This window comes from Notothenia rossii, assembly GCF_949606895.1.
Source record: "Notothenia rossii genome assembly, chromosome: 5".
Classification (NCBI taxonomy): Eukaryota; Metazoa; Chordata; class Actinopteri; order Perciformes; family Nototheniidae; genus Notothenia; species Notothenia rossii.
Genome location: NC_136903.1, coordinates 45,139,870 through 45,166,609, shown reverse-complemented (window position 1 = coordinate 45,166,609; position 26,740 = coordinate 45,139,870). Strand labels below are relative to the sequence as shown.

The window sequence follows — 26,740 nt, the reverse complement described above, 5'->3', positions numbered from 1 at the left end:
TGAACAGCCCTCCTCTCAATCCTCCCTTCCTTCTCCTCTTCAGAGATCTGCAAATGTGTTGTCTGTGGAAGAATGCCTTTCTCTCTCTCATCATTTATTCATCCATCACCTGTCCTGATCACACTTACCCTGAGAAACACTACCAGGCTTCTCAGTTTGCAATCCAGAAGTGATTCAGGATGAACAAATCGGCTCTCATATGACTGACACCATGATGTCTGCATACAGGAAGTCGCTAAGCCTTTCTAAGCCCAGCTGTAGGCTTTTACATCAATTGCAGAGCTGACATTTACCAAACTATCACAAATATAGAGAGATATTTTCAGAAGGGGTTTCATCAGTTCTCTGTTAGGAGCCACTCGGGAAGTCTTTACATGAGGGTCAGACAGCAGTTATAATGTGTCTCATGCCTTCATTTCATTAGGTTGTGAGGTTCAAATGGTGATAATACCAGCATAAAAAACATAGATCAACATATTTGTCCATAGAAGCACTCTGATGTACGTCTTGAAAAGCTTTGAAAGGTTTTCATTTACCCAAGTCTCACGAGAGTGAACTAAATGTGTATCCCAGATGTCTTTTTCCTTTTTTCCACTAGAGGGCAATGTTTATGTTTGTCTGTTTGCTTGCCTTACCAGAGGAGTTTTGTCTCAAATGCATACAGCATACTAATGTTTAGTATGGAGGGTGTACCTCCAAGCATACAGAAGAAAAAAAATATTGGCATGGCTCAAGGCAAAATGTCTCACATCTGGGAAAAACTCAAACTCATTTTGAACAGTAGTAAACCAGCTCGAGCAAAACCTCACAGAGGAAAACAAAGAATGCTTAGATTTTTGCAAAAAGTCTGGCTTTTTTTATTATGACTGGATTTGGCATTTTAAAGTTGTAGTTTGATTGATCGAATTTGATCTGAAGGCACCATAGTTATATCATTTTCTTTTAGTATAAACAGCGACGTTTGTAGACGTCCTCTATACAAAGTGCAGAATCAGTTTACTCCAGTGATGCTGAGGAACAGATCACTGATCCCTTCCGCATGAACTGTAACAAAACATTGGAAAAGTACTAGTTTTAACTTTATTTTAAGTACATTGTTGAATAAATACAAATGTCAACCCGTGACCTTAGAGAGCTTAATGTTTTGAACCTACTACTGATATAAGTGTAGTGAATGTATATAATGTGTCACACTGTAGCTGCCCTGATCATGAACTTATGAATGAGGATACGGCGGGACAGGTTTCAGGTCTCAAAGCAGTTTGTTCCAGAGTAGCAGAACAACTAAAAGCTCCTTCACCAGATCTAGGTCTTATTGTACACAGTTACATCATGAACGGTGTGAGTGGATTGTAGTCAATAAGCAAGTCTGAAGGGCTTTACAGTTTTTTTCAATTGCTAACGCACTAAAATTATACATAAAGCAAAATTATTTTAACTGACACTCAAAGAGCAAAACATCGGCTCAAATCTCCAAAACTCTAAACACGTTTTCAGCTTTTCACACAATTTGCAAATCAACATGGCACTTTTTGCAAACCACTGCACACGTTTCTCCAAGTAAGACACAGGAATCTGACATAAAGTCACGTGTTAGCACATTCATAACACTGATATTCAAAATGCCTCACACATGGACCAAAGATCAAGAAACACGTTCCACCTGACCAAACACCTGATAGCATAATTGTTGGCTCATCAATCAGGATGTTAGCACTATGAAAAGACCACAGGTGAGTACTTTCTTACAGCAACAATGGAAGCCAACATGGAAGCAAGAGCAAGAGCAAGAGGAAGAGGAAGAGCAGGGCTGAGAGTGAGAGGAGGAGGAAGAGCACTCTCTAATGAAATGAAATGTTATCAACCATGGTTTGACGATGAGAGAGGCTGGACAGAGGGTTCAGCCTAATCTAAGCCGATGTACTGTTGCCTCTGTAATCCGAACACTTAGACTTGAAAACAGGTTAGTTACCAGTTTTTAGCTCTGCATAATTCATGATATATCAGTGCTTATATCTGTTGTGTGAAACTTATTTACTTCATTTCTGCAATTGAATTGTTAGCATGTTGCATACTATAACTGTACAAAAATCCTGCACAATGTTCTGTGGTAAACTTACTGTTATGCAACACAGACACTGACCAACCACTATGTCTTTGTTGTTTATCTGAAGGACTGAGAAAAAAAGGGGAGCAGGTGGAAGGCTAAGGATTTCCAATGAGGCACAGGAAGCCGCAGTTACTAACTGGGTTTTGGCAAACAATGCATCACACTTAGAGAGATCTGAAGCATAGTAACTATATGCTGAGATGCATGTTGCAAAATGTGATTTTTGAATAAAATGTGATTTTTTTTTTAACAACTCATTTGTATTTCTTCATTTACTCTATTCCTGTATACTCAAGCAATCTTTCTCTGCAGAACCCTCTATGTACAGAGCATAGCCCATAAAAGATGAAAGTGCTTTAGATTATGCTCAGCAGTGTGTAGTTGGGTGGTCACACAATCTAGTATTATGAATGAAGTGTGATATATTTGGTGCAAAAGTTTGCATTTGGTAAGTGTTTATGTAGTTTTGACTGCAGTTCTTCACTTAGCAGGAGAAATTAGGTGTTTTGCACTTTGGGTGTGTGGTTTTGTGAATTGTGTTTAGTGTTCTGAGAAACTGAGCAATTTAAAAAAAAGAAAAAACTGTCAATAGGTCTGTAATTTACTGTGAGCCAAAGAAATGTCTAAAGTGCTGCAGTCATTGGCTTGTCATGTGTTTGATTCGGATCAGCTGGTTTGTGTTTCCTCTGATATGGAACCTTTGACCTGTAACACGTTCATAAATAGAAATACCTTTCCTTATTGTGGTTGAACTGTGGCCACAGTCAAACCGTGTGTATCTTAATGCGACACATTTTTTTTTTACTTTTCAAGAGATTTGCCAGTTTTACAAAAAAAAAGACACATTGGCAAACACATTTTACAAATCTAATATTTTCCTTTCTGACAGTTCTTCTTATTGTTTTGTGTGTGTGTGCTCTCAGTGGTTTCAGCAAAGCCTCAGTCTCCAAAGCTGCCAAACCGTCCCTCCAGACTCAGCTCCTTCGTCGAGGTGACTGCAGACGGCCTGAGCAGCGAAACCAAAAAAACCGGCAAACGCAGCGGACACCTCGAGCTGCAGTGGAACGAAGACCTCACCCTGTGAGAACGCACACACAAAACACACTGGCATTAGTACAATCCTGTTCTTTTATCGCTTGTAAACTTCTTCAAACAATTGTGCATTCATCCCTCTTTGTTGTTATGCATGTGTACTTATGATGAAAAAGTTCTAAATAAGAATATTCCCCTCTGGTAGAGGTGCTTCATGTTGAAAGTTCTGCTGGATATGCAAAGTTTTTTTAAATGGAAGCTCATTTTAAAATCAGGGGGGTAAAGCAGTTTTGAAGGAATCTGCCTACATGCAGTGTTTGTTGTACTTTTGATGAAATGAGTTGATAATGTGTGTGTTGCTGTGTGCTTTGCAGTAATGTGACGCCTCAGAGCCGTCTGGACCTGAAGCTGTGGAGCTGCCACACCCTGAGGAAGGAGCTCCTGGGCAGCGCCACCATCGACCTGCTGGACACACTGCGCACACACCACGGCAAGAGTAAGGACACACAGGAAACTAATGAGAACATATTTGGATGACTTTTCCCCATAGTGTTTAAAATAGCATAACTTAAAGGATCAACTTCCAGGTTAAAGACACCTGTGAATAAATGTGTAGGAAAATGATGAATACACTAGATTTTCAAAAAAATATACAGAAATATACACTGCAGTGACATCTGGCGTCGTTTTTGTAAGAAATGTTCACTTCCGCATAAAAAAGCCTCGGCACGTGACCTCCCGCGTGTGACGTAACACGGGGGACACAAGGGGGAGGGCGGCCGGTGTAACGTATTAATAAACATGGATCCCAATGCTAGTTTCGACACAGAAGAATTTGAACATGAATATTCAAATGCATATGACGGACCACAACCTTATAATTATGAGCCTGCTAGGCGTCCAAGAGACCAGGAGCAGCCAAGGATTAGAAGAAATAACGGCCATCGGAGAGAAATTGAGCTGTGGTGTGTGGAGAACCAGTGGAGAACTGGGCAGATAGAAGTAATACGGTTTCCTGATAAAGCTGTGGAGAGTATGTGCTGCAGGGAGGTGGATGCACAACGCACCCAGGAACGAACGCTAGCTCCGGTCCTTTTTACTGTGGACTCGATGTCCTGACAGGCTGGTACTTGTGCAACCTGCACAAACACAATACTGCACCATGATTACAAATGGTGAAATGAAATGTAAAACTACCGAAAAAGACCAGCTCCTTAAAACACAACCGCTCTACTCAACGCAACTCCACTATACCCGCGGTCAGAGAGCGGAGATGTGTCCCCTTTGTGATGTAATATGACGCGTTTGACGTATGACCTTAAAAAAAAGCCGTTTTTAAGAGCAGAGCTCAAAATTGCTCCTTTCCCTCTGAATTCCTGCCCTTATGTCTCGTAAAACATATCAAATCCTGCATTCACTTTTTTAAGTGTAATTTTCAAGCAAGTTTAAGCATAAATGTAGAAAAAATAAAAACCTGCAAGATGCTTAGTATTTTGATAAACTGGAACAAAAACATGGGACAAGTATGAGTTTGCAGCAATATTATTTATATACATTGGAAAAGAAAGAAATACGGAGAGAACAAGACAAGACTGGAACTGGCAAACAACAGAAGTGGGGAGAAGAGACAGTAATTTAGAACTGTGTGAAAGGGTTTTCTTCTGAAGTCTTAGCTTTTTTATTAAAAAAGACCAGGGTGCAAAAATGAAATAAAAAGTAATATTCATACTATTCCATTTTGTCCATTGTATAGCATCACCTTTTTACCCTCTTAACAGGAAATACAATTCATCTTTCAGAAAAAAGCTCATATTCCTACATTTGAATTCCACCACCAAGGAATACTCTGTTCACAAGTTCTGTACATGCTCTTTTTTGGCTGCTCCAAATATTTCTACATTTATCTCCAAGTTCACAAAATTCTGACAAATAGCGAAGTTCAATCTGATGTAAGTTTTTCCATAAAAAAACAAAAACATATAGGAGACTGTGAGCCTCTCCGCTCACACAGGGTTCAAAGAGGGACGGAAAGAGCAGGGTTTGGGTTGAACACAGGCGTTTATTAGAACCGAAACAAAGTACAGTCCACAGGTTGCAAAACCTTGCCCGTGTGGGATCCTTCACAGGTCCTTTGGCGACCTTCCTGGATCCTGCCTACTGCAAGACCGACCAGCACCAGGTTACCACATGCTTTTATTCAGTGACTAATTACCTGATTCCGATCAGCTGTCTGGCCTCTGGCCGAGCCACTCCCTTCACTCCAGCAGCCGGCGCCCTAACCACACCCCGCTGCCACAGAGACTTGCATATAATGCTCAATGTTAAAAGTCAATGTATTCATCTCACAGCAGTGAAGTCTATATCTGGCTTCCTTTACATTTTCATGTAAAATCAGGTGACCACCAGAAGGCAAATGGCTTAAAAGTGGTTATGTGAAACAGTAGGGATGTAACGATATACCGAATATTGCGGTATTGCGGTATTGCGGTAAATAAACGTCCCAATACCGTCGTGAGACTGACAAAATCTACCACGATTTTTAAAAAAATATATTTTTTTAAACACTTTTTTTTTTTTAAACCTTTATTTAACCAGGTGGTCCCATTGAGATCATCGATATCTTTTTCAAGAGAGACCTGTCCAACATGGCTGCAAGTAGGTTACAACATGAACATAAAACAACACATAACACAAAAGGACATTGTATTTACAGGGTTACATGTACATACCTAGAGACATTGACAAGTACCAACATTATATTTATATCTCGCCCTGTCAATAAGCCTCACCTTCTTGGCAAAAACTGTATTGTTTTTGAAGTGGTGGAGAGACAATGCACAATTTGACCCACTGCTGTCACCCATGGCCAAAGCATATCTCTCCGTCCCACTGAGGTGGCGTTAGACTTTTTCGCTGTCCGTCATTTTGACAGACAGGATCGTAAAATATCCGTCATAATCCCTTATTACCCGTCGGGTCTGAACAGTTCACGAGAGAGCACGCTTGTGAACTGTCAACGGGGGGGGGGCGGTGTTATGCCGTGTGTGCATGCACCTCGCGGGAGCGCGCACAGCGTAAAGCAAAACCTCCCAGACATGTATTGATCTGTACGGCAAAGTACGGTTTGGAAACTATATCATTTCCTTTTGGAGGGCATGCATAACTAGGCATAACACCAGAGCCTCGCTGCGGGGAAACGTTGGCGCTGTTCCGAGTTTGTTCTAATCTGTCAAAATGACAGACTGCTTTCAGATTTTTCCGTCATTGTTAAAGAAAATATTCGGTTAACGCGACCACTGCTGTCCCAGCAACATCAGTACCAAGCGAGAGAGTTTTTTCCAGAGCAGGGGATATAGTAAATGTCCAAACATCCCAGCTTATAAATACCTGGAAATGTGGACATTCTCATATTCCTAAAAACCTGTCTGATGATGCTGAGTGAGTGACTAGTGAGTTTGAGTTGAGTTACTTGAAAAACTAAAGTGAAACTTGATTTATTTTATTGCAGGGTCTGATTATTAAATATCCTTGTTTATTTGTGACACAAAGAAAATGCCTACTTTTTTTGGTAGTACTAGTAGGTACAAAAACACTGGTTTTCTTGTTCCAGTCTGTTACTGTCACTTTGTTTTTGACACTTTAAAATACTGCTATCCTACTAAAATGCTGTACACATTTTTTATAAAATGTATTATGTAATAAAAAGAAATGTTTTATTGAAAGATTATTATTATTATTTTTCCCCCTTTATTATTCAATATCGCGATAAATTCCGTACCGTGGACTTGTTATCCCGATATTATCGTACCGTGAGTTTTTGGTATCGTTACATCCCTATGAAACAGTGGTTCCTCACTTTACGTGTTAAGGAGGATTACTTAAACACTCAACAATGAAATGTGACGGCCCGTGATAATGAGAAAGGCATAGCAAAAGATACACAGGATGTCTTCCGCAATACCACTGCATTTCGGAACCACATTCAGAGAATCCTTTGACTTTGAGGTGCAATAGGTCTGCTATAGTTCATTTTTCAGTACTCTTAATTTGAATTGTTTAAACAGAATTCTCTGTAACTGCTTATAACCTGTTAGATTGAATTATATAACATCAGTGACTGTGTTCAGGTCTTAGTATAAATAAAACATTTGATAATATTCTTCAGGAGAATTGCCTCCATTGTGCTTAGCTTCATCACATTAACCCGACTCCTTCAGGTTTCCTCTGGTGTTTCCTTGAAATGGTGACCAACTTGCTTACTGGCATCACTGACTTTCTGTTTAACCCTTTATTGCAGGAGCTGCAGCAATATGCTTACAGGTCCATTTGTTAAACTGCCAAGAGTGCATTTCCCATCGTGTATAACTGCATCACGGTTTTGATATTGGTGCTCGTACAACATGTGAGTTTTGGTACTGACACTAAAACGATATATTAACTGAACAAAGAACAGTTACAATATTAACATTTGGCTTTTTGATAATATAATAATTTTAATCGGTCTAAGCATTCAGGACCATATTCATCACTTTCTGTACTTGTAATATTGAACAAGTTAGTCAGTAGCCAACTGGAGAAATGTCACTTCCTGCCACGGAACTTGCTTTTGAAGTTCCCACTATGAAGTTATGCCCAACATCCATAAAGATAAAATGTTTCAGCTCTGTTGGATAATCTTTGCTAATCTAATACCTCTTCTCTTACAAATGTGTCAGAATCAATGTGGGTTCACACATTTAACAGCAATAACAGGCTGTGGGATTTCCTCGTTTCCACCTCCACTCAACCACCTTCCTCCTCCACCATCTCAACCACTCATCCTCTCTCTCTGTTCTCCTCCCCCCTCTAGTGGAGAACGTCCAGCTGAGTCTGGTGCTGCAGACGGAGAACAAAGGCTCGGTTGTAGTGGGAGGCGAGCTCAACGTCTGTCTGGACGGCATGGCTGTTGATCTGGGCACGTTGCCCAATGGCAGCGCGGCAGCAGACAGTGAGTCCCCCCTTTTACCTCACGCACGCACGCACGCACACCCGCACGCACGCACGCACGCACACACGCACACACACAGTGAAGGTTATAACCGAAATGTAAAGAAAACCTATAGAGCCAATCGAGGCCTTGTGCACCTATTTCACAATAGAAAGGGTCGAAAACACCACTACAATATTTTCAAAGAAAACACATTTAATTGTGTAAGTTTAGAAAACGTTTATTAAAATGAATATAATCAATAACAAATTAATACAAATATGGAATTGTGAATTTCGCACAAAGATGGCCCCGAACTTGGTCAACGGCCAAGCAACAGCCAAAGCAAGTACGATGCCTACAGAAGGCCACACGATGGCGCCTGAACCACACACGAAGGCAACATTTACATTACATTCAAGACATACAACTGCAACGAAAGTAACAAAAACAATTATGTTAAAGTACTTTGGGAACTTTACATTTTGGAAACGTGAGATTGTATATAATAAAAATAGTCATTGATATTTTCAGACTTTGTTCTTTACTTTCTCCGTCTTTATATGTCGAAGATATTAAGTTTTCTCCCATGTTGTTTCCATAGCAACAACAACTTCCTCTCAACAGCGTAAACTCGCCTTCAAAATAAAATCATCTAAATAAAACAGGAAGTTAACCTACATTACATTTAAAGGTCCCATGTCATGCTTTTCCGGTTATTACCCGTCCCCTTGTGTGTTATGAAGGTTTTAATGGATGTAAACGGTCTGCAGAGTCACAAACCCTCCAAGTACACCCTGTAGCGAGTAAAACTGAAAATACCTCCCCAAAACATCTCGTTGAAGATTTCTCATTTACTTCCTGGGCATTCTGACGTCTGAACACCCAGTAGCTATGACCAGGCTGATTGGTCCAAATTAACCAATCCACGGACTTCCACACACACACACACACACACACACACACACACACACACACACACACACACACACACACACACACACACACACACACACACACACACACACACACACACACACACACACACACACACACACACACACACACACACACACACACACATACACACACACACACACACACGCACACGCACACGCACACACACGCAGCTCTGCTGATTTCTCCTCCCTGGCTGCAGGCTGATAACAGACAGTTGGGATCGCGGCGAAATTCTCTCCGCAGACCCATTCTCACAGCGTTTATCAACCTTTTTCTTACTCAATATCAAGCCACACTTATTGGTTTTACTTCGGCTGTGACTTTGTGTGTGCTCAGGATGAGTTTGGCTGTATTTCGCTGTGTGTCGCTAAACAAGGAAATCACACCTACACGGAGCTCAGCGCGATTCACAACATCCCGACCAATCAGAGCACACTGTGCTCACAGGGAGGGTGGGGCTAAAGCTATTGGAGCTACAATGAGCAGAGAAAGGCAGAGAGTGAAATTCAGTAAATGCACATACACACATCATTTACAGAGATGCTGTATGAGAAACCCATGTGAGTTTGGAAAATTGCACAATATAAATCTATTCTAGTAGACCCCAACAATGGAATTATGATCAGTGGAAATGGCCATGACATCTCTCCTTTAAGACATACAAGTGCAACGAAAGTAACAAAAACAATGTAATATCCTTTTCAGTTTCACAGAACACAAATTGGGTTATTTACATAATATGTTTACATGATTTTGTTGTGCAATAAAACAACCAGAGAAGCGATATGCAAGGAAACATTGCACACCGTGGTCCCATCTCGATGTCATCTTACTATAATACGATGGCTACACGACGGCATTGCGAGACAATCGGGCAGCTTCTTGTTTCCTTCGTATTGTCTCCGTGAGGCGAAAAATGCCCGATGGGGCATGGGGCCGATGATCACACGAAGTAAAGACGAAGATGACACGATTTGACAAGATGCCCTCACGCTGGCCTTACGAAGGGCAAAATGGACACACAAATTAAAAACGAAAATGAACCTTCGCAAGGTCTTTCGGCAATTTTTTGGCATGCCAAAGATTTTGCCACCGCTCACGAAGTTGCTGCCGGAGCCTGAGAAACTCCACCGGCGGTCATATGATGGCTTAAGATGCCCTCACAAATGGCCCGATGTTGCTACGATCAGAGCCGAATTTGAACATTTCCTTTATCGTGGGTCCATCTAGTGTCAATTTTGGGACAGTGTGACGCGGGCTTAACAGAAATGCAGGCCAAAACTAACATAAGGACCGGTTTCTTGGCAATTTGGAAAGATCAGGATTGAACTTGTCAGCGAAAATATATTAAAGGGAACACGCTCACACTGTTTTCCTACAGAAGTTTAGAAAAGTTATGAGTACAGAATACACAGCAATATTACCCCTCCTCTCACTCTTTCCCTTCCTGTTTGCCAACACACACACACACACACACACGTACACGCACACACATGTACACACAAGCACACACCCATATAATGGTTGTTCACATGTTGCTGAAATAAGGATTGTATTGCCGTATTTTGTAAGAAGAGAATCTTGTTGTGTATGTTATTTCTTGAGGTGAATTTGTTTATAATGTTATTAACATTGACGCATTTTGCAGTCTTTTTGCGTATTAGAAACAGAGTTGGCGACACTAAAACTGCAATATAATGTTTGCGTAGCAATAATACATATGACATATTTTTTTTACATGTCTCCATTACCGATAAAAAGACCGATAACATCGGAGCTTAACGGTACCACGGTCTTTAATAATTCAGCCCGGGGCCCGTTTAATACCGGGGCTCGGTACCCATCCCTACTTGCAACATGCCAGAAGGTTCAACTCTGTACTAGAACTCTATCTATTGTATAGTATACTATTTAACCACATGCAGTTTTTTGTGTTATTGTTGGGGATGCAGAGTTCACCCCTGAAATTACTAATGGCCTTAGGTGCAGAATTATACTTGTGCATAAAAGGCTGGCGGTGCAGCTGTTCCAGAGGCCATGGCAGCCGTTTCCTGTGCTGAGCTGTGGATGAGCTGAGGTTCATCACTGTTCAGATTCACTGATCAGAGACAGCTCGAGGCCTCACGGTCGCTGGAGAAAGAGAAAATGGGCCTGTAATATTTATAACTTCTACAGGAGAGCCAGGAATGTAATCAGAATCAGAATTCCTTTATTTGCTCTGCAAGGGGGACATTTACATGATTACAACAGCAGGAGTAGAGTGCAGAGAAAGTAAAGAGAATAGACGTGCTTTTAAAACCAAAAATAACTATGCACATGTTGTTAATAATAAAAAACACAACAAGTAAAAAAAAAACAAATAGCAGTTAAGTACACCACTGTAAAAAAAGTAGCAGTAACAATCTTTTTAAGTGACCACATAACTAGAGGTAGCATGGTACTGTTTTCAGATTTTAAATACATGTGATGAAAAAATGAAGCGTGAATTGCACGAGGGTATATTGCACATGCATGAATATTGCACAAAGTTGTATATTTACAGGCAGTGTTATTGCACATCAGGGGTATTCCAGTCTGTGTGTGTGGTGGTAGTACAGTCTGAGTGCTGCAGGAAGGAAGGACCTGCTGTACTGTCCTTAGAAGATGTGAAGAAACCAGTTCTCTCCAGGATTCAACTCTTCTCTTTGACATTTTATTAGCAAAATGTATTCATGTGTTACTTCTTGAAGGACAGAACCATTGTACCTCCTTGTGTTGTGGCATCAGCTGCCTAACCCTCTCACTCCTGATGAGGATTCAGAGAGCATCAGCTGGCCTCTTGTCAGTCTCAACAAATGTCCCTTTGATCGCCCCATGTGGACTCAATCCTGGTGACTGCTCTGGATGATCTGTTTCAATTTTTATGTGCGATGGCTGCTGCGACGCACTGTGCCTGAGGGCTCTTCTCATTAGGAAAAGGTAGATGTTTCACAGACTGAAATTCAAGTCTAATTGCTTTCTTGCTATTTCAACCCCTAGACAGTGCATGAAGTCAGCTCAGCAGTATGTACAGCTGCACTGTCGCTACCATGTCGGCTTTCAACACGCATTCATAACTTTTTAAACACTGACATCAGAGAACCCTTGCATGTGCAAATAATACTATTTCCAAACCAATATAAAATCATTCCTTCGTCCTAAGAGGAAGGATTTCAAACCCTACATACTTATTGACTGTAGGTCAACAGAACCTTCCTCTTCCTGGCACTATGCTAACATTTACTGTCCTTTATGGTTTGTGTGCAAATACTAGCTGTCTCTTTAATACATATACAGGTATTAAGCTACTCTTAAAATCACAGCAGAATCAATGCGTCCATCACCTCCCTGTGTCACACACACACACACACACACACACACACAAACACACACACACACACACACACACACACACACACACACACACACACACACACACACACACACACACACACACATGAAATTCAAGCAGTAAATGTCACAGACAAAGACACACCTGAGGGCTACAGCACCGATACACAACACATGTTTATGATCTCTCGAGTAAGCTATGTGACACTGTTTGGAAAGAAATACCTGGGATGAGTTTAAATACAACAACAAACCACATGACGGTCAGTCAGCGGCAGACACACAGGTCTCAGTGTGCATCATGAACACATTTCCTCACTGTGGATTCAACAGGCTGAAGCAGCAGAGCCTACAGTGTGTTCTGCTGAATGGACACAGGGCCTGCAGTAAGGGCCCCGGCCTGGCCCCGTATGGGCCGTATAAATGTGTGTCTTTGTGGCTGGTCCGATGTGAGGAGAGGTTAACAGGAAGTGTATTATGAGTGTGTGTGCACACATAGCAGCTTTAATGGACAAATCCTTGTATTGAAAGATGGGAGGAAACAGAAGCCAGGGCGATTTACATTTTGGGAATACTTTTTAAATGTTCAATTCGTACAAACTTTTACAAATAGTCAACTTCCAATCCCACAGAAAAAGAACCCACATGTAAACCTGCAGCAAAGACAAAGACTAACTCATCATCGGCTCTTCATGCTGGTTTTCTACATTAACAGGCTGTATGTGCCAGAGAACTGTAACTAACTTTCCCCAACTACTGCCTCCTCAAATCTCTGCGCTACATTTCTTCGGCCTTCAAAAATATTTCTGAATATCCCCAGTCAGCAAAAACACTGCAAATCCTGGCACATTACATCCTCTATACTCAGACCATGCCATTTTTACTTTGGGAAATCTTGCAATACATGGAAGAGAAGAAAGTTGATTGGTTATTTAGTGTCATCTAGAGAGAGGTGCAGACTAGAAATCCAATCTGAAAAATGATGCTATTTTTTTCTTACCTCCAACTACATCCATCCACACTGATTTGGACATACCTTTAACAATGATTGATTGATTTGGTTGCTTCTTTCATGAACTGATGAAGTTGAATAAGTTTGAAAGCCTCACCTTAGGCATTTTTATTTAATCTTCTATTGGCTAAATGATCAATTGATTCATCAAAAGTGGTTTGCAGCAGATGAATAGATGATACAAATAATGATTGCTACAGTCCTAACTGAAAATGTAAATGAGAGGTGTTCCCTTTCATAGCATACATTAAATCTGTTGTATTTAGAGAACTGGGGTTACACATATAACCCAAAGTTCCATAGTAGCTGCTGGACTGAAATGAGCCGCTCTTATCTCTGCTTTAGTTTAGTTGCTGAGATGTTTTTGAGAAGAAAGTGGCTAACTATACATTTTAGTTTCTTTAAACACCTACATCGACACACTTATGTGCATGCGCACAAAAGCACACCAGACCAGTAATTAGACCCGAGGCATTAAAAGTGAGGGGGGGAGGGGGGTTGAACTCGGTGAGCAGGCTATGACACAATAGTTTCTCTTCTAGACCAATGTTTATTCTGCTGTATGTCCATCGGGTATGCGCACAAGAAACCCTTTCATAGCCTGTGTGGGTGTGTGTGTCTGAGAGAGAGAGAGAAATGACCTGTTTGCTTCTCTTTAGATAGCAGGATGTGTGTGTGTGTGTGTATAAATGTGGATACTGTTTGAGGTTGTGATGCCTGCAGCGTGAGAGTGTTCCACATAGGACTGGGCTGTGTTTGTGTGTGTGTAAAGGAGAAAGTGAGTGTTAATGAAAAGCATGTTATAGGCCTGTGGTTTTCTGTCACAGTTAGGACCCAGTATAGTCACTTATTCCCTCACACCACCAAGACCGCATGCGCGCACACACACACACACACACACACACACACACACACACACACACACACACACACACACACACACACACACACACACACACACACACACACACACACACACACACACACACACACACACACACACACACACACACACACACACACACACACAGCACTATCCATACAAGGCTGAATGGCCTTTATTAAACCACTAACTCACTGTATTTATGCCAAATGCTTCAGGTCTGCCTTTGCTCTATGAAAAGAGGCAGGATCCCCACTATGAGAATGTACTTATTCTTTACAAAGCTTTAAAGGTTGATAGTAATGTGAGGACAGAACCTATTGAGAGACATGCTGGTGTTAGGGAAACTCAATTTGTTGCTACAGGGTTAGGGTTGTTTTTGTTCTTCGCAGAGTGGTTCAGAGTATGAAATAATAATGCTAATTTGAATAGTTACATGGGAAGCTGCTGTCGTTCATCATATTAGAGTTAAAGGCATATTATACTTTTATTACCAAGCTGGCAGTAGATAGATGACAGGAAATGAGAGTAGGGAGAGCCTGGGAATTATGTGTCACAAAAGTCTCCGGCAGGAATCAAACAAGTGACGTTGGGTTGTATTGTGAGCTACTTATCTGCACCATGGTGTTTCCTGGGAAAGATGGACATTACAAACACTGTTTAGGAAACAAAATATCAAAGCTTAAAAGATGAACTGATTTTATACATCAAAATCTGTTAACAGATGTGGAGTACATTGCAAATTGTGAAAATGTTGTTTATATACTAGCTAGTTGCTCAAGGCTTCATTAGCATACGAGTATACCACACCACATTCTTTAAAAGCATTGTGGGTAATGTAGCACCTTAACTGTCATATAAAGTGGGGCAAAAAAGTATTTAGTCAGCCACCAATTGTGCAAGTTCTCCCACTTAAAAAGATGAGAGAGGCCTGTAATTTTCATCCTAGGTATACCTCAACTAGGAGAGACAAAATGAGAAGAAAAAAATCCAGAAAATCGCATTGTCTGATTTTTAAAGACTTTATTTGCAAATTATGGTGGAAAATAAGTATTTGGTCAATAACAAAAGTTCATCTCAATACTTTGTTATATACAGTGATGCAAATTAGTCGCTTTTCGGCGCCTCCCGCTTTTTTAACGCTGCTTTGGGTGACTTGTGTAATTCGTGGAGAACCGAAGAGTTTTCATTTTGTGGGTGGGGTGGGGGTCCGTCAGTCCGTCCGTTCGTCCGTTCGTCCGTCCGACTGACGGACAACTTCTCACTTCAAAAAAGAAGAAGAAATCTAGATCGCAAAATAATTAAACAAGCGAGTGCCTGTTTTTCCTGGCCAAGGACAGGTTCCTTGAACACAACACGAGCGTAACGTGTCTTCACGTGTTTATGTCTCGTCTGAAAGGAGTGTACTGTAGACTAGACTAGAGTGCTTACGGAAAGCACCGGAACGCCGCTCCAGCTCTTCAAATATTCTAGTACCCATTAGGGCTGCAACAAACGACTAATTTGATAATCGATGAATCTATCGATTAATGAAACGATTAATCGATTATTCGGATCGTTAAGGTTTTAACTGTACTACTACTTATATCAATACTGCTTATCGATCCGGTCCTTTTAACGATAGTATTAACGGTCCTTTTGACAAGAAATAAGGTAAACTAACTAAACAAATTGTGAACAAAACTAACATTGCTTTTTATTTTAATTAAATGCATAATATTTCACATCAAAAGAAACAACAATGTTTTAACAAATCATATTAAATAATGTGATGACAGAACTGTAAACAGAATAGCTGAAACTTTAACAAAATAACTCAGTTACCTCTAATCATTAACCTATGTTTTTATAACTGAGTTAACTCTGTGTGTTGCTGCTAGCATACATAACACCTGACTTGGAAACGTTACTCGTGGACGGGGCTACAGAGCTACTAGAAAGACAGTCGAACCCGGTGCATTCCTCCGTCTGTATGTGGAGCACTTTTGCTAAATGTTTAGACAAATTGCTCGTTTTACCGCCTTTATATGATAAACTGTTATTGCACTTTTGGTAACGAGCATTGTCCACATCGAGATGGCTAAAGTTTAACCACACCTCGGAGCGCGTTCTCTCCGTCATCTCCTGCGTGTGTGTGTAAATTGCCCCGCCCCCTCGCATGCTGGCGGGGGAGAGATCTCTCGTCTGAATTGGGAAGATCGAAAATACATTATAGACGCATTTTGTAGTCATATTGCATATTAGAAACTGAGTTGGCGACACTAAGACTGCGATATAATGTTTATGTAGCAATAATACATATGACATATGTTTTAAATGTCTCCTGTACCGATTAAAAAGAGCGATAACGTTGGAGCTTAACGGGGTGTAGAACACATGTGATGACGTCACCAACGAATCGACGACTGAATTAGTTGCCAACTAATTTGGTAATCGATTTTAATCGATTAAGTTGATTAGTTGTTACACCCCTAGTACCCATAAGGAGCCGTGTATGCCGCAGTGTTTGCGTGGCTGTGTCTTTAGTTGTAAGCACAGTGGCGATCTGTTGTTATTAGCATCTGGTTAGCTAGCTATGCTAACGAATTTAAAGAGCTTTTCTACAACCAGGTGGAAGAGAGCTCTCTCCTGAGAGGCTCAGATAACCTCAGCTCAGTGAGGTTAAGGCACACCTTGATATGATCATTATAGTTATTAATGAGACATTAGAGACTAAATGAAAAACAGCTATAAAATACTATATGACAGTAACAAAAAAAGTTGTTAAAAATAACAAGAATAGAGGGGAGTGATTTGTAAAATATCCAAAAAGAAAAATCTGCTTACAGTTCTGTTTCAAATGGGTGTTGAAAGATGTACCCATAGATCTCCTCATGTTGCTCTCAAAGTGCACCAGATTGATGCTTTCAACTTCAATATTTAAAAAAAAATCTTCCCGGGGTGGGCATGTCCCCGGACCCCCCTAGAGGAGGTTAGGTCCCCCCCACTTAAATCATGTTCACATGGATACTAAATACATTTTCACACATCTTGTGTCCATATCTTTCTGTTTTGGTGGTCATGCCACGTAGGGCTGTAACGATACACTAATCTCACGATACGATACGATACACGATATTGATCTCACGATACGATATATATCACGATATTCAGCCAACGATACGATTCGATATAATTCGATACACTTACATCATTTTCTGAAAGATTTTAAAGGGACAGTGTGATTTTGGTGACATCTTGTGAGTGTTCCATTGACTTGGATTGAATTAATTCAACTGAAAACTGAAAGCATCAATTATACAATATATGGCTCTGACTAGACAGAGAGTCTACAGCTTGCAAATGCTGGACAAAATGACTCAAAAGATGTGGTGAGAAAATTTGTTTCATTTATTGAAACAGTGCCAACTGTAGTTTACAAGCCTTTGAAACGTAAGTACATAAAGTGCAGTATCACAATGGACAATGGAGAATTAAAAGGTGCAGCAGGTGGCCTGTTCTGAACAGATTATTTTACAGCATTTTTAGCTTAACACAGAATATGAGGTAGCCAATAATTCAAGTCACTAAGAACAACATTTAATGTAAAATGTACCTGCCAATAATTCAAGTCCAAAGGAGTAAGATTTAAGCCAAAAACACTAAACAGAAAGGCTGCTCTCTACATAACTGCATCTACATTCTCTTCAGATTTTTGTTCAGGAATATAATCTGATCAACGTGGTCTGGGAGAAGTGCACTTCTCTGAGCAGTGACGATGGCCCATTCCCAAACCGCCCCCTACACCCTACCCCTCCGTTTGCGCGTTCACGCGGAGGGTCCGCCTACGAGTGTGGAGCGGTGTGGAGGGGGAGTGGGCTATCAAGCCCTCAAACAGCGAGTCTGCAGCGGTGCTGACTTGAGACCGGTCTCTACCTGACCGGAGTCGCGCTGTGTTTGTCCGCTGCTGTCAAGCTGTTAACAAGTAGTTCCAGCAAACATCCACTGATAAACTGCGATGTTAACAACCTCATGATAACCTCATATGTTTTAACTTAGGATCATACCTGTGTTTAGTCTAGAACAGGGGTCGGCAACCCCTGGCACGCGTGCCAGCACTGGCACGCGGCACCGTAACCAGTGGCACACTAGGAATAAGTGGAATAAACGTGCAATAATATTTGAATTTTATTTTCGGATCCTGAACGAGACCGCCGCCAGAGCGCGTCTACCTGCAGAAGCCATGCACGCAATGCAGCCCCGCTGACTTTCTGCCGCTTTCCTCCGTGGTGCAGTGCTGATCGTTTCACCACAGAGAAAAGCCTTTCACAAATTGCAGTAGGCCCAGCGCTGGGCCTACCCATAAGGAGCTGTACAAATGCCGCAGTTTTTGCATGACTGTGTCTTTAGTTGAAAGCCCAGTGGCGATCTGCTCATCGAAATAATATGCTACAAAGGGGCGGACTGGCCATCTGTGTGTTGAACTTTCCTGTCGGCTCCCAGACCGTAGTCGAGGAGGGCAGCAGCAACAAGGTTCAATAACCCACTTTAGCTTAAATGACTGGAGAGAGGCGAGCTCTTCTTGGGAGGCCGTTGCATTTATTTAGCTGTTCTTCTGTTTCACAAAATACATCACAGACCTCTGTTTTTCTGCTGCCTCGTTTCACTTCCAGAAACATACTCACGTTCCCCCCTCACTGTCGCTCTGCCATCCACACAGACACATGCACAAGCCACACCTCTCTCTCTCTCTTAAAGGGACAGCGATCTCATCTCACTCTGCATGACCCTAATATCATAACATGTGTGTTCTGGAGAATCACAGAACGGACGATTGTCCTTATTATTATGCCGTTTAAACCAATTATTTAAATGTGGTAAATGTGTAAGTTTTGTTGATAGGTCCACACACACTGATTCCCCGCAGCGAGGCTCCCCCCGCCCTCCGGCTGATAGTTCACGAGCGTCAAGCTCCTCAACCCCTCCCCCCCCCACCGTTGATAATTCACGATTGTCGGCACGCTGATAACAACTTTTTTTTTAAATGGCACTTCCTATCAAAAAGGTTGCCGACCCCTGGTCTAGAAAAAAGGTAAATGTGTGCATTTTATTATAAAGTTGTGTATATTTACAGACCGTTGGAAAAACTAAGAAGCTTATAAACATCAGGTTTAAAACTGAAAGCTTTGAAACACAATGAAAGATGTTAGGAGTTTTATTTGAGTTATTAATTTAAACTTTTTGTCTAAGAGATGTTGATTTGAAACCGTTGTTACATACAGTTACGGCATTTTCTGTTTCTGCCGGAGAGAGGGGAGGCCGTCCCAAAGCTTGCTGCTGTATTTACTCCCTCCATCTGACAGGAGGGAGCCTCGTTGAGCTCCGAGTGTGGCTACAGACGGAGTTCACTCCGTCGAGGGAGTGGTTTGGGATTGGGCCGATATCTCCGGCGGTAGAGAAGACCCTCTCCAGTGTAGTTAATGTTTGCCGCCATTCTCCTGAACCGCTTCGCACTCACTGCGAGAAGAAGACACCGGCGTCTGTGTATCTAGAAATGCTCTACAGCGACACTAGCGGCTCGGCTGGCTGACGTAACCGCTCTTCATGCAAAGCGAACGGGGGGGAATGGGCAGCGAGCAGAATGCCAGGCGGAACACGGGGGATTTGAATGGGAGTTAATGTATCGATACCCGCGGCTGAAATATCGATACTTTCTCGGGAAACAAAATATCGATATATATCGCAGGATCGATTAAATTGCACAGCCCTAATGCCACGCCGTGCACATGCATGCATTCCCCACCCCTGCTGTAAATAATAATAAAAACCCTTGATTCATAACTTAACATCTCTGTCTCCTATTGATCTGAGTATATTATAAAGAATAGCCAGTTAATTGAAGCATTATAGCACAGGCCTTTGTCAGATGGTATATTACGCTGTTTTTTTCCTGCTTCGAATAGTTCTCAATTTTTTCACCATACCTGTGTTTGCATCACTGTATATACCCTTTGTTGGCAATGACAGAAGTCAAACGTTTTCTGTAAGTCTTCACAAGGTTTTCACACACTGTTGCTGGTATTTTGGCCCATTCCTCCATGCAGATCTCCTCTAGAGCAGTGATGTTTTGGGGCTGTCGCTGGGCAACACAGACTTTCAACTCCCTCCAAAGATTTTCTATTGGGTTGAGATCTGGAGACTGGCTAGGCCACTCCAGGACCTTGAAATGCTTCCTACGAAGCCACTCCTTCATTGCCCGGGCGGTGTGTTTGGGATCATTGTCATGCTGAAAGACCCAGCCACGTTTCATCTTCAATGCCCTTGCTGATGGAAGGAGGTTGTCACTCAAAATCTCACGATACATGGCCCCATTCATTCTTTTCTTTACACGGATCAGTCGTCCTGGTCCCTTTGCAGAAAAACAGCCCCAAAGCATGATGTTTCCACCCCCATGTTTCACAGTAGGTATGGTGTTCTTTGGATGCAACTCAGCATTCTTTCTCCTCCAAACACATTCTATTTTGGTTTCATCTGACCATATGACATTCTCCCAATCCTCTTCTGGATCATCTAAATGCTCTCTAGCAAACTTCAGACGGGCCTGGACATTTACTGGCTTAAGCAGGGGGACACGTCTGGCAGTGCAGGATTTGAGTCCCTGGCGGCGTAGTGTGTTACTGATGGTAGCCTTTGTTACTTTGGTCCCAGCTCTCTGCAGGACATTGACTAGGTCCCCCCATGTGGTTCTGGGATTTTTGCTCACCGTTCTTGTGATCATTTTGACCCCACAGGGTGAGATCTTGCGTGGAGCCCCAGATCGATGGGAGATTATCAGTGGTGGTATGTCTTCCATTTTCTAATAATTGCTCCCACAGTTGATTTCTTCACACCAAGCTGCTTACCTATTGCAGATTCAGTCTTCCCAGCCTGGTGCAGGTCTACAATTTAGTTTCTGGTGTCCTTTGACAGCTCTTTGGTCTTGGCCATAGTGGATTTTGGAGTGTGACTGTTTGAGGTTGTCTCAAACAAGTGTCTTTTATACTGATAACGAGTTCAAACAGGTGCCATTAATACAGTTAACAAGTGGAGGACAGAGGAGGCTCTTAAAGAAGAAGTTACAGGTCTGTGAGAGCCAGAAATCTTGTTTGTTTTTAGGTGACCAAATACTTATTTTCCACCATAATTGGCAAAAAAATCCTTTAAAAATCAGACAATGTGATTTTCTGGATTTTTTTTTTCTCATTTTATCTCATAGTTGAGGTATACCTAGGATGAAAATTACAGGCCTCTCTCAGCTTTTTAAGTTGGAGAACTTGCACAATTTGTGGCTGACTAAATACCTTTTTGCCCCACTGTATGAGTCCAACAATGTGGTAGGATTGCTATGCTAAATCTGTGGAGTCGTTTTTTAAGATATTGTTTCCCAATAAAGAGGTTGTTGTTTATGAGCTACTTCCAACTCATCGTACTTCATAGTATCGATATGTATTTTCAAACCCAAGACGGCATGTTTTATATATTATATTTGTATTTATAGATGCCATATTATGCTCATTTTCAGGTTCATATTTGTATTTTGTGCTTTGGCTGTGACATGTCTCCATGTTTTAATGTTCAAAAAAGAGTTTTATTTGTCTCATACTGCCTGTGCTGCAGCAGCCAATTACGTACAATGTGTTGGAGCTCTAGCAAATAGAAGCGCGTGGGTTATGTCACATTGTTACATAAGTAAATAAAGGAGTCCAATGGAGGTGTAACTTTTGTATTTTAGCCTTAGCAGACCATTAACATGCACAAAAAAACCGATATGACACACTACAGGAAAGGGAAAAACACACTACTACACACACTATAATAAAGCCCCTTTAAAAACTGATTATAGATGTGTGATGTTGGACTGGCATCAACCTTGTTACAGGGAACACATTGCATCTGTTTTTTGGACCTTTATTGCCATGACCATATCAACATATTATTGCCAAATCATGTTGTTACAACAACAACAAAAAAGTAAAAATGAACACTAACCATACATGTTAACAATACATTTGGCACAACAGCAAAACATGAAACTTACATGCCACCTGGTGGCGTGTCATGACATCACCATTTTGACGCTCTTTTTCTCACAATGGGGGACTGCGTCAGGTCATGTTGCTTTTAATCATACAAAACCAGATTAAATTAAAGAACAACTTCTCGAACGCTATACTCTTCCCCAGAGTGCACTGGTTCATTGTTTATTAATGTGTTTCAGCGGCATTTACCGACCGCCCCGGTGCTGCTCGTCCACCGGAGTTTATTTTCCCGTTAACTCACGGCAGGGTTGCTAGAAAGCAGTAGTTCTTATGTGTTTCAGTCTGAATTTACGCTTTTTGGCCTCCCAACACAGTTATTAAAGTATCTCTGGTATAGGACAGGCAATGTTAGCATAGCAACTGAAGTTCATCCGGCGTATTTTTCTTTATGACTTTACTTGTGTAGCCCATGTACTGATTCCACCTGATAGCTGATCTAATAAAAAACAACGGGAAAATATATGAGGCAGTTCAAAACGGGCAACGGTAAATAAAAGCAAACTGATGGTAATTAAAAGTAAGGTAAAAACAAGCAGCATCACACTGTGCCTGGTTAGTGTTGACTGGCTTTATAGAAGTGTGTTTTTTTTTTACAAGTGTTTGTAAAACTCTGTTTCTACTTTGTGCTATTTGCACATCTGGCAGAAGTGCTCCTCTTTTGGGAACTATGATCTTTTGTAGCAGGCAGTCTCCTCTCTTTCTCTCCTCCCGGATTGACATGCTGCATGCGTTGTGATTGACAGCTGGTCTCGAACTGCCTATCCCTGTGTACAGTGATGATGTTCTGTTTTTTTTGCAGAGATATTGCAATCTGACAGACCCAACCTGAGGAGGACACAGAGTGAGGAGTCCCCGGGTACACCTGGATCTCACAACAGGTCAGCACGCACGTACGCACGCACACACATATATATTTATTAAGCTTCATGTAATCTGTTACTCCCCAAGCCTAGCCTTATGGACAATACTGAGGCTGTATAACCTTTAGAATGATTAATTACTGCAATAGTAATTTCACTTAAAGACCCAGTGAAGTGCATGTTTTTGCACCAAAATGAAATGTCAGTTTCATTCCTTACATATCATTGTGCCTGTTCATGGCTAAAATAATTTTTAATAATTCATAATTAATGAATTAATGAATTATTAATGTTGCCGTCTGAGCCTAACGGAAGTTGCAGACGATAGTGGCTGTGACGTCACAAGATGTACCCAGTTGTGATTGTAAACATGGCGGAGACTTTGGAAAGTGATACTAGTGTGAGAGAAATGATTGATTTGGACAGCTTTTCGGACAGGATAGATGAGGAAAGTGATCAATTTGGTGCACTTTGAGGGCAACATTAAGAGATTTATGGATACAGCTCTCAACACTCATATGAAACATATATTTCAATAATCAAAAAACATTGGAAGGATTTCTTAACCTATTTTATACAACTAATATTACATAGATGGAAATATTTGTTTACATAGATGACCAAACCCACTGAGATAACTTAGGCTACAGTTTACCTCCCTGAGCTGACGTTATCTCTCTCAGTCCCACAGGAGAGCACTCTCCCTCTCCTTATTGTTGAAACAGCTAATCTCCGTTAGCTCCGAGCTAGCACCAGATGCTAACGACAACCCTGTAACTCTCTCAGTCTCTCTTTCTCTCTCTCTCGAATCGACCAGTTGCCTTTATTTATCATGATCAATCAAATAATCTACGAAACAATGACACCAGCCAGGCTCACCTTCATCTTTTGGGAACAGAAACATCGCCACCTAGGCAGACTTGACATTACTACAGCCAGCGGCAATGCATAGTTTCCCCTGTGTTTTTCATCCCTCTTTCTTCACTGTCGCCTCCATTGTCAGGTTTTCTCGATTGGCAATCACTTCCAGTCGACTCCGACACACTTTCCAGGAAAATACTAGCTCAAAAACGTTGAGAAATTCGACTTTGAAAAAGAGAAAAAATGAACGGTGCGGCGGCGTCCATCTCGTGAAGTCACGCAGTGGATCGCAAGCCACGCCCACGAAGGCGAAGGTCGACTGCAGATTTCCCCGGCAAATTCAAAACTCGAAAAATTCGTTGCTATTCCAACATCTTTTGATATGGGTTCCAATGGACAATTTTGGTCATTACTATATGTATTAGCATAACAGATCATGCACAGGTGCACACTTCACAGGGTCTTTAAAGGTGGGATAGGTAATTTTGGAGAAACCAGCTTGAGTGCGCTAGAATTTGAAAATACACAGCCGGAAAAAATCTGCCACTTCCTTACAGAGCCCCTCCTCCAACACACACGAACGCGCACATGACCAATGAGGGCACGAGATAAGTTTGTGCACAGATGGAAGGCTGACAGGCAGGTAGGCCATCCAGTTACTTTAGCCGGGCCGGCTCAGATGATTGGTCGTGCTTTTTACAGTATTACGGCTTCCACAGATGACATTTTTGTATGGATTTTTTGTCAAAGCACTTCAGATATTCATTGCTATCGGGATGTTAAGAGCATTCCATGGAATATAACACAAAGTGTATCTCGAGCCGGTTTCTCAAACTTACCTACCCCACCTTTAATGAATGTATAACACCGTACATTTTCATATATTTATAAAATATGCTAATTTCTACTTCTTGTGTTGATATAAAACATTTGTTTTATTTTATCTTTTTGTTACACACTATTAGCTTTAACTTCTTATGTCTATATAAATATTTCTATTCTGTTTCATTACTTTTTTATTCTGAAAAGGTGCATCTGACACAAACCCAAATGTTGCAAATGTTCATATTTCTTTGTCATCTCTCTCTTATGCCTCATCCCTCTTCCCAACTTCCCCCCATCCCTCATGTTGCCTTTCTTCATCTTCTGCTTTTCTTTCTCTTTTGCAGGAGTAACAGGCACTCAGTGGGAGGAACACAGGGCAGCTCCCCAGGGGGCCCCAGGGGGGGCTCTCTGACCAACGGGGAGCTGAGTGAGGAGCAGACCCCCGGCCCGGGCTCAGTGGCTCACCGTCGCTCCTCCAAAAGTCACGGGAGCCCAGGAAGCAGCGCAGGTACAGTTACACTCTAGATGTTTACAGTGCACACTCTAACTTCAGGTTGACTCAGACTGGAAGCGCTGATTTTAATTGTGGAATGTGTAAAGATGCTGCTGATAAATATTTATGAAGATATCCTGTATCTTTTAAGAGTTGAAAGAATGTTATTATCTTTCTCTCTTTTGCTCTAACACTTTCTTTTTTGAACATACAATACACTAAACACCACATCAACACAATCAAATTGCTGCAGTTGGTTGTGATTTCTGAAGTTGTCTTGTATAAGGGTATACATTTTTAATAAGAATAATAAGGAAAAACGTAACTGTTAACTGTTTGGGTTGTGAACTGGATCCAAACCAGAGCCGCCAATGGGTTCTGACCTTGACGTATGAAGAGAACTGGATACAGCTTTGGAGGCGGGGCCCATTCATTCCCGTCAGTGGCTCATGAAGCAAAGATGGCCTGAGAAGAAAAGCTCCCGTATCTGGGCCCAACGAGTGTGCTCATGTTGCTTAAGCCCCGCCCCCAATCCGCATTGTTGCGGCCTGTCTCAGCGCAGTCAGATGAATGGAGAGGGCAAATAACTGCACATTTGGCTTTTAGTGCATTTTACAACTTTTAACCAATAATGATTTAAATAAAGGCTATTCAAGTGTTCGTGCTGGGTAGTTTTAAAATCTTTCCTAATTTAAATTTAAAGAGTCATGGTTGTGTGAATCAACCCCATGAAAATATTCCTAGCAAGATAAGAGGTTTGGTTGTTTAAAGATCTGCTAACACTGAGCAGACTTCTGCCTTGGCCTCTATAACAATATATCTGTTAAAGCTCACTAAAATGTAGCATTTTTTTAGCAGCCAACTTTGATGAGCTTCTCAGTAGAACATGAATACAGTATTACACTACTACTATGACTAAAGAAAACAATATACAATCTTCCTCCTGATTTGGTTTGAGCATTCTCTATAACCAGGTAACTAACTCTTTCCTCCCCTCTCAGACAAAGTGGAGTTGACGTCTAACGGGCTGGAGAGCAGTCGTGGGGGTGTGGCCCATCTCACCCCTCCTCCCCCCCCTCTGTCGGGCCGATCCCCGGCTGACAGCAGCAGCAGCCCCTCTCCGGGTCAGGACGCTCTGGGACCGGCCCCGCCCGCAGAGCCCGGCCCTAACCCCCCCCCCAACACAGAGCAGGCCAGCAACAGCAACACGGAGCCCTCCACAGAGACACTGCCCACAGGGTAAGATCATTTGGGGACAAAGACAAAGTAACAGCTAGCTTCTTAATGAACCTCGAGCAGGCCCTTTAGCAGA

At 41.7% G+C, this 26,740-nt stretch overlaps 1 protein-coding gene across 4 annotated transcripts in view; it reads left to right on the top strand.

Moving 5' to 3' along the window:
- wwp2 (WW domain containing E3 ubiquitin protein ligase 2) overlaps positions 1 to 26,740 on the top strand; it is a 72,295-nt gene that overhangs the window by 5,010 nt on the left and 40,545 nt on the right. For all 4 annotated transcript variants that reach the window (XM_079681871.1, XM_079681868.1, XM_079681869.1 and 1 more), the window contains exons 3-8: positions 3,034 to 3,190; positions 3,517 to 3,638; positions 7,992 to 8,129; positions 23,189 to 23,267; positions 25,280 to 25,443; positions 26,430 to 26,667. In XM_079681871.1, the coding sequence (XP_079537997.1) occupies positions 3,034 to 3,190; positions 3,517 to 3,638; positions 7,992 to 8,129; positions 23,189 to 23,267; positions 25,280 to 25,443; positions 26,430 to 26,667 (898 nt within the window). The remainder of the gene's footprint in view (positions 1 to 3,033; positions 3,191 to 3,516; positions 3,639 to 7,991; positions 8,130 to 23,188; positions 23,268 to 25,279; positions 25,444 to 26,429; positions 26,668 to 26,740) is intronic.